Source organism: Procambarus clarkii, chromosome 58, assembly GCF_040958095.1.
Source record: "Procambarus clarkii isolate CNS0578487 chromosome 58, FALCON_Pclarkii_2.0, whole genome shotgun sequence".
NCBI lineage: Eukaryota > Metazoa > Arthropoda > Malacostraca > Decapoda > Cambaridae > Procambarus > Procambarus clarkii.
In genome coordinates, this window is record NC_091207.1 from 12847338 (window position 1) to 12857032 (window position 9695).

At 68.2% G+C, this 9695-nt stretch overlaps 2 protein-coding genes across 2 annotated transcripts; both read right to left on the reverse strand.

The window, feature by feature from the left end:
* Nucleotides 1-313: 313 nt before the first annotated feature.
* Nucleotides 314-940, reverse strand: LOC138353556 (eggshell protein-like). Its single transcript, XM_069306736.1, has one exon. It carries the CDS (start codon nt 938-940, stop codon nt 314-316), a length of 627 nt encoding a protein of 208 aa, XP_069162837.1.
* A 2423-nt stretch (nt 941-3363) lies between these two features.
* On the reverse strand, nt 3364-9688 carry LOC138353557 (uncharacterized transmembrane protein DDB_G0289901-like). The gene is made up of 8 exons (XM_069306737.1): nt 9294-9688; nt 8886-9234; nt 8624-8844; nt 7821-8228; nt 5928-6148; nt 5454-5645; nt 4345-4567; nt 3364-3502 (listed from the first exon to the last, which is right to left on the reverse strand). Exons 1-8 carry the CDS (start codon nt 9686-9688, stop codon nt 3364-3366), a joined length of 2148 nt encoding a protein of 715 aa, XP_069162838.1.
* Between the last annotated feature and the right edge of the window lie 7 nt (nt 9689-9695).

Consider the following 9695-nt stretch of genomic DNA (forward strand, 5'->3'; position numbering starts at 1 on the left):
CACAGCCGACCACACACCCGCCCTCACACCCGCCCTCACACCCGCCCTCACAGCCGACCTCACACCCGCCCTCACACCCACCCTCACACCCGCCCTCACACCCCGCCCTCACACCCGCCCTCACAGTCGCCCTCACAGGCGCTCTCACACCCGCACTCGCACCCGCCCTCACACCCTCCCTCACACCCGCCCTCACACCCGCCCTCACACCCCGCCCTCACACCCGCCCTCACAGTCGCCATCACAGGCGCTCTCACACCCGCTCTCGCACCCGCCCTCACACCCGCCCTCACACCCGCCCTCACACCCGCCCTCACACCCCGCACTCACACCCGCCCTCACAGTCGCCCTCACAATCGCTCTCACACCCGCACTCGCATCGGCCCTCACACCCTCCCTCACAGTCTCCCTCACAGTCGCCCTCACACCCGCCCTCACACCCTCCCTCACAGTCGCCCTCGCACCCGCCCTCACACCCGCCCTCACACCCGCCCTCACACGCGCCCTCATACCCTCCCTCACACCCTCCCTCACAGTCGCCCTCACAGTCGCCCTCACACCCGCCCTCACAGCCGACCTCACACCCGCCCTCACACCCTCCCTCACAGTCGCCCTCACAGTCGCCCTCACACCCGCCATCACAACCGCCCTCACACCCTCCCTCACAGCCGACCTCACACCCGCCCTCACACCCTCCCTCACACCCGCCCTCACCCCCTCCCTCACAGTCGCCCTCACAGTCGCTCTCACACCCGCCCTCACACCCGCCCTCACACCCTCCCTCACAGTCGCTCTCATACCCGCCCTCACACCCTCCCTCACAGTCGCCCTCACACCCGCCCTCACACCCGCCCTCACACCCTCCCTCACAGCCGACCTCACACCAGCCCTCACACCCTCCCTCACACCCGCCCTCACACCTTCCCTCACACCCCGCCATCACACCCGCCCTCACAGTCGCCCTCACAGTCGCTCTCACACCCGCCCTCACTCCCGCCCTCACAGTCGCTCTCACACCCGCCCTCACACCCTCCCTCACAGTCGCCCTCACACCCGCCCTCACTCCCGCCCTCACAGTCGCCCTCACAGTCGCCCTCACACCCGCCCTCACACCTGCCCCCACACCCGCCCTCACACCCGCCCTCACACCTGCCCTCACACCCGCCCTCCCACCCGACCTCACACCTGCCCTCACTCCAGCCATCACACTCGCCCTCACACCCGCCCTCACACCTGCCCTCACACCCGCACTCACACCCGCCCTCACACCCGCCTTCACACCTACCCTCACACCTGCCCTCACACCCGCACTCGCACCCGCCCTCACACCCTCCCTCACAGTCGCCCTCACAGTCGCCCTCACACCCGCCCTCACTCCCGCCCTCACAGTCGCTCTCACACCCGCCCTCACACCCTCCCTCACAGTCGCCCTCACACCCGCCCTCACTCCCGCCCTCACAGTCGCCCTCACAGTCGCCCTCACACCCGCCCTCACACCTGCCCCCACACCCGCCCTCACACCCGCCCTCACACCTGCCCTCACACCCGCCCTCCCACCCGACCTCACACCTGCCCTCACTCCAGCCATCACACTCGCCCTCACACCCGCCCTCACACCTGCCCTCACACCCGCACTCACACCCGCCCTCACACCCGCCTTCACACCTACCCTCACACCTGCCCTCACACCCGCCCTCACACCCGCCCTCACAGTCGCCCTCACAGTCGCCCTCACACCCGCCCTCACACCCTCCCTCACACCCTCCCTCACAGTCGCCCTCACTGTCGCCCTCATACCCGCCCTCACACCCGCCCTCACAGTCGCCCTCACACCCTCCCTCACAGTCGCCCTCACACCCGCCCTCACAGTCGCCCTCACAGTCGCCCTCACAGTCGCCCTCACACCCGCCCTCACACCCTCCCTCACAGTCGCCCTCACACCCGCCCTCACACCCGCCCTCACAGTCGCACTCACACCCGCTCTCACACCCGCACTCACACCCGCCCTCACACCCGCCCTCACACCCGCCCTCACACCCGACCTCACTCCCGCCCTCACACCCGCCCTCACAGTCGCCCTTACACCCGCCCTCACACCCGCCCTCACACCCGCCCTCACACCCGCCCTCACAGTCGCCCTCACACCCGCCCTCACACCCGCCCTCACACCCGCCCTCACACCTGCCCTCACACCCGCCCTCACAGCCGCCCTCACAGCCGCCCTCACACCCTCCCTCACAGCCTCCCTCACAGCCGCCCTCACACCCGCCCTCACACCCTCCCTCACAGCCGCCCTCAAACCCGTCCTCACACCCGCCCTCACAGCCGCCCCCACACCCTGCCTCACAGCCGCCCTCACACCCGCCCTCACACCCGCCCTCACAGCCGCCCCCACACCCTGCCTCACAGCCGCCCTCACACCCGCCTTCACACCCGCCCTCACAGTCGCCCTCAGAGTCGCCCTCACACTCGCACTCACACTCGCCCTCAAACCCGCCCTCACACCCGCCCTCACACTTGCCCTCACACCCGCCCTCACACCCGCCCTCACACCCACCCTCACACCCACCCTCACAGTCGCCCTCACACCCTCCCTCACAGTCGATCTCACACCATCCCTCACAGTCGCCCTCACACCCTACCTCACAGTCGCCCTCACACCCGCCCTCACAGTCGCCCTCACACCCGCCGTCACACCCGCCCTCACACCCTCCCTCAAAGTAGCCCTCACACCCTCCCTCACAGTCGCCCTCACACCCTCCCTCACAGTCGCCCTCACACCCGCCCACACACCCGCCTTCACACTCGCCCTCACACCCGCCCTCACACCCGCCCTCACACCCACCCTCACAGTCGCCCTCACACCCTCCCTCACAGTCGCACTCACACCCTCCCTCACAGTCGCCCTCACACCCTCCCTCACACCCACCCTCACACCCGCCCTCACACCCACCCTCACAGTCGCCCTCACACCCTCCCTCACAAACGCCCTCACACCCGCCCTCACACCTGCCCTCACACCCGCCGTCACACCCTCCCTCACAGTCGCTCTCACACCAGCCCTCACAACCGCCCCAACACCCGCCCTCACACCCGCCCTCACACCCGCCCTCACAGTCGCCCTCACATACTCCCTCACACCCGCCCTCACACCCGCCCTTACAGTCGCCCTCACACCAGCCCTCACACCCGTCCTCACAGTCGCCCTCACACCCTCCCTCACACCCTCCCTCACACCCGCCCTCACAGTCACCCTCACACCCGCCCTCATACTCGACCTCACACCCGCTCACACAGTTGCCCTCACAGTCGCCCTCACACCCGCCCTCACACATGCCCTCACACCCGCCCTCACACATGCCCTCACACCCGCCCTAAAAAGTCGGCCTCACAGTCGCCCTCACATTCGCCCTCGCACCCGCCCTCACACCCGCCCTCACACCTGCCATCACAGTCGCCCTCACAGTCGCCCTCACAGTCGTACTCACACCCGCCCTCACACCTGCCCCCACACCCGCCCTCACACATGCCCTCATACCCGCCCTAAAAAGTCGGCCTCACAGTCGCCTTCACACCCGCCCTCACACCCGCCCTCACAGTCGCCTTCACAGTCTCCCTCACACCCGCCCTCACAGTCGCCCTCACATTCGCCCTCACAGTCGCCTTCACAGTCGCCCTCACACCCGCCCTCACAGTCGCCCTCACACTCGCCGTCACACACGCCCTCACACCCGCCCTCACACCCGCCCTCACACCCGCCCTCACACCCGCCCTCACACCCGCCCTCACAGTCGCCCTCACAGTCGCCCTCACAGTTGCCCTCACAGTCGCCCTCACACCCGCCCTCATAGTCGCCCTCACAGTCGCCCTCACAGTCGCCCTCACACCCGCCCTAACACCCGCCCTCACACCCGCCCTCAAACCTGCCCTCACACTCGCCCTCACAGTCGCCCTCACACCCGCCCTTATACTCGCCCTCACACTCGCCCTCATACCTGCCTTCACACCCGCCTTCACAGTCGCCCTAACACCCGCCCTCACAGTCGACCTCACACTCGCCCTCACACTCGCCCTCACACCTGCCCTCACAGTCGCCCTCACACCCGCCCTCACACCCGCCCTCACAGTCGCCGTCACAGTCGCCCTTACACCCGCCCTCACACCCGCCCTCACAGTCGCCCTCACACCCGCCCTCACACACGCCCTCACAGTCGCCCTCACACCCGCCCTCACAGTCGCCCCTCACACCCACCATCACACCCGCCCTCACACCCGCCCTCACACTCGCCCTCACAGTCGCCCTCACAGTCGCTCTCACAGTCGCCCTCACACCCGCCCTCACACCCGCCCTCACACCCGCCCTCACACCCGCCCTTACACTCGCCCTCACAGTCGCCCTCACAGTCGCCCTCACAGTCGCAATCACAGTTACCTTCACACCCGCCCTCACAGTCGCCCTCACACCCGCCCTCACACCCGCCCTCACACCCGCCCTCATAACTGCCTTCACACCCGCCTTCACAGTCGCCCTCACACCCGCCCTCACAGTCGACCTCACACTCGCCCTCTCACTCGCCATCACACCCGCCCTCACACTCGCCCTCACACCCGCCCTCACACCTGCCCTCACACCCGCCCTCATACCTGCCTTCACACCCGCCTTCACAGTCGCCCTCACACCCGCCCTCACAGTCCACCTCACACTCGCCGTCACACTCGCCCTCACACCCGCCCTCACAGTCGCCCTCACACCCGCCCTCACACCCGCCCTCACAGTCGCCCTCACAGTCGCCCTCACACCAGCCCTCACACACGCCCTCACAGTCGCCCTCACAACCGCCCTCACAGTCGCCCTCACACCCACTCTCACACCCACTCTCACACCCGCCCTCACACCCGCCTTCACACTCGCCCTCACAGTCGCCCTCACAGTCGCCCTCACACCCGCCCTCACACCCGCCCTCACACCCCCCCTCACACCCGCCCTTACACTCGACCTCACAGTCGCCCTCACAGTCGCCCTCACAGTTGCCCTCACAGTCGCCTTCACACCCGCCCTCACAGTCGCTCTAACACCCGCCCTCACAGTCGCCGTCACAGTCGCACTCGCACCCGCCTTCACACCTGCCCTCACAGTCGCCCTCACACTCGCCCTCACACCCACCCTCACACCCGCCCTCACACCCGCCCTCACAGTCGCCCTCACAGTCACACTCACAGTCTCCCTCACACCCGCCCTCACAGTCGCCCTCACAGTCGCCCCTAACACCTTGCCTCACACCCGCCCTCACAGTCGCCCTCACAGTCGCCCTCACACCTCCCCTCACACCTGCCCTCACAGTCGCCCTCACAGTCGCCCTCACAGTTGCCCTCACAGTCGCCCTCACAGTCGGCCTCACAGTCGCCCTCACACCCAACCTCACACCCACCCTCACACCCGCCCTCACACTCGCCCTCACAGTCGCCCTCACAGTCGCCCTCACAGTCGCCCTCACAGTCGCCCTCACACCCGCCGTCACACTCGCTCTCACACTCGCCCTCACACTCGCCCTCACACCCGCCCTCAGGGTCGCCCTCACAGTCGCCCTCACAGTCGACCTCACACTCGCCCTCACACCCGCCCTCACACCCGCCCTCACACCCGCCTTCACAGTCGCCCTCACACCCGCCCTCACAATCGCCCTCTCATTCGGCCTCACAGTCGCCCTCACAGTCGCCCTCACACCCGCCCTCACAGTCGCCCTCACAGTCGCCCTCACACCCGCCCTCACAGTCGCCCTCACACCCGCACTCACAGTCGCAATCACACCCACCCTCACACCCGCCCTCACACCCGCCCTCACACCCGCCCTTACAGTCGCCCTCACACCCGCACTCACACCCGCCCTCACACCCGCCCTCACAGTCGCCATCACAGTCGCCCTCACAGTCGCCCTCACACTCGCTCTCACACCCGCCCTCACACCCGCCCTCACAGTCGCCCTCACAGTCACCCTCAGAGTCGCCCTCACAGTCGCCCTCAGAGTCGCCCTCAGAGTCGCCCTCACAGTCGCCCTCACAGTCACCCTCACACCCGCCCTTACAGTCGCCCTCACATTCGCCCTCACAGTCGCCCTCACAGTCGCCCTCACAGTCGCCCTCACAGGCCCTCACACCCGCCCTCACACCAGCCCTCACACCCGCCCTCACACCAGCCCTCACACCCGCCCTCACAGTCGCCCTCACAGTCGCCCTCACAGTCGCCCTCACAGTCGCCCTCACACCCGCCCTCACAGTCGCCCTCACACCCGCCCCCATACCCGCCCTCACTCCCGCCCTCACAGTCGCCCTCACACCCGCCCTCACACCTGCCCTCACACCTGCCCTCACACCCGCTCTCACACCTGCCCTCACACCCGCCCTCACACCAGCCCTCACAGTCGCCCTCACACCCGTTCTCACACCAGCTCTCACACTCACCCTTACAGTCGCCCTCACACCCGCCCTCACACCCGCCCTCACACTCGCCCTCACACCTGCCCTCACACCCGCCCTCACATTCTCCCTCACACCCGCCCTCACAGTCGCCCTCACAGTCGCCCTCACACCCGCCCTCACACCCGCCCTCACACTCTCCCTCACAGTCGCTCTCACACTCTCCCTCACACTCGCCCTCACACCCGCCCACACACCCGCCCTCCCAATCGCCCTCACACCCTCCCTCACACCCGCCCTCACAGTCACCCTCACATCCGCCCTCACAGTCGCCCTCACACCAGCCCTCACAGTCGCCCTCACACCCTTCTCACACCCGCCCTCACACCCGCCCTCACAATCGCCCTCACACCCGCCCTCACACCCGCCCTCACAGTCGCCCTCACACCCGCCCTCACAGTCGCCCTCACACCCGCACTCACACCCGCCCTCAAACCCGCCCTCACACCCGCCCTCACAGTCGCAATCACACCCGCCCTCACACCTGCCCTCACACCCGCCCTCACACCCGCCCTCACAGTCGCCCTCACACCCGCCCTCTCACCCGCTCTCACACTCGCCCTCACAGTCGCCCTCACACACGCCCTCACACCCGCCCTCACAGTCGCCCTCACATCCGCCCTCACACCCGCCCTCACACCCGCCTTCACAGTCGCCCTCACACCCGCCCTCACAATCGCCCTCATTCGCCCTCACAGTCGCCCTCACAGTCGCCCTCACACCCGCCCTCACACCCGCCCTCACAGTCGCCAGCACAGTCGCCCTCACACCCGCCCTCACAGTCGCAATCACACCCGCCCTCACACCCGCTCTCACACCCGCCCTCACACACGCCCTCACAGTCGCCCTCACACCCGCACTCACACCCGCCCTCACACCCGCCCCCACACCCGCCCACACACCCGCCCTCACACCAGCCTTCACACCCGCCCTCACAGTCGCCCTCACAGTCGCCCTCACACCCGCCCTCACACCCGCCCTAACATCTGCCCTCAAACTCGCCCTCACAGTCGCCCTCACAGTCACCCTCACACCCGCTCTCACACCCGCCCTCACAGTCGCCCTCACACCCGCCCTCACACCCGCCATCACAGTCGCCCTCACATTCGCCCTCACACCCGCCCTCACACCCGCCTTCACAGTCGCCCTCACACCCGCCCTCACAATCGCCCTCTCATTCGCCCTCACAGTCGCCCTCACAGTCGCACTCACACCCGCCCTCACACCCGCCCTCACAGTCGCCCTCACAGTCGCCCTCACACCCGCCCTCACAGTCGCAATCACACCCGCCCTCACACCCGCTCTCACACCCGCCCTAACACCCGCCCTCACAGTCGCCCTCACACCCGCACTCACACCCGCCCTCACACCCGCTCCCACACCCGCTCCCACACCCGCCCTCACAGTCGCCCTCACACCCGCCCTCACACCAGCCCTCACACCCGCCCTCACAGTCGCTCTCGCAGTCGCCCTCACAGTCGCCCCCACAGTCGCCCTCACAGTCGCCCTCACACCCGCCCTCAAACCTGCCCTCAAACTCGCCCTCACAGTCGCCCTCACAGTCGCCCTCAGAGTCGCCCTCACAGTTGCCCTCACACTCGCTCTCACACCCGCCCTCACTCCTGCACTCACAGTCGCCCTCACACCCGCCCTCACACCCGCTCTCACACCCGCCCTCACACCCGTCCTCACAGTCGCCCTCACATTCGCCCTCACTGTCGCCCTCACAGTCGCCCTCACACCCGCCCTCACACCTGCCCTCACAGTCGCCCTCACAGTCGCCCTCACACCCGCCCTCACAGTCGCCCTCACAGTCGCAATCACACCCGCCCTCACACCCGCCCCCACACCCGCCCTCACTCCCGCCCTCACACCCGCCCTCACACCTGCCCTCACACCCGCCCTCACAACCGCCCTCACACCTGCCCTCACACCCGCCCTCACACCCGCCCTCACAGTCGCCCTCACACCCGCCCTCACACCCGCTCTCACACCCGCCCTCACAGTCGCCCTCACACCCTTCTCACACCCGCCCTCACACCCGCCCACACAGTCGCCCTCACATCCTCCCTCACACCCTCCCTCACCCCCGCCCTCACAGTCGCCTTCACAGTCACCCTCACAGTCACCCTCACACCCGCCCTCACACCTGCCCTCACACCCGCCCTCAACGTCGCCCTCACAGTCGCCCTCACACCCGCCATCACACCCGCCATCACAGTCGCCCTCACACCCGTCCTCACACCCGCCCTCACACCCGCCATCAAAGTCGCCCTCACACCCCTCCTCACACCCGCCCTGACACCCGCCCTGACACCCGCCCTCACACCCGCTATCACAGTCGCCCTCACACCCGCCCTCACACCCGCCCTCACACCCGCCATCACATTAGCCCTCACACCTGCCCTCACACCCGCCTCACACCCGAACTCACACCCGCCCTCACAGTCGCCCTCACACCCTGCCTCACACCCGCCCTCACACCCGCCATCACACCCGCCCTTACACCCGCCCTCACACCCGCCCTCACACCCGCCCTCACAGTCGCCCTCACACCCGCCCTCACACCCGCTATCACAGTCGCCCTCACACTCGCCCTTACACTCGCCCTCACACCCGCCCTCACAGTCGCCCTCACACCCGCCCTCACACCCGCCCTCACAGTCGCCCTCACAGTCGCCCTCACACCCGCCCTCACACCCGCCCTCATAGTCGCCCTCACACCCGCCCTCACACCCGCCATCACATTCGCCCTCACACCTGCCCTCACACCCGCCTCACACCCGCCCTCATAGTCGTCCTCACACCCTGCCTCACACCCTGCCTCACACCCGCCCTCACACCCGCCCTCACACCCGCCATCACACCCGCCCTCACACCCGCCCTCACAGTCGCCCTCACACCCGCCCTCACACCCGCTATCACAGTCGCCCTCACACTCGCCCTCACACTCGCCCTCACACCCGCCCTCACAGTCGCCCTCACACCCGCCCTCACACCCGCCCTCACACTCGCCCTCACACTCGCCCTCACATTCGCCCTCATAGTCGCCCTCACACCCGCCCTCACAGCTGCCCTCACTCCCGCCCTCACACCCGCCCTTACACTCGCCCTCACAGTCGCCCTCACAGTCGCCCTCACAGTCGCCCTTCACAGTTGCCCTCACAGTCGCCTTCACAGTCGCCCTCACACCCGCCCTCATACCCGCCCTCATACCCGCC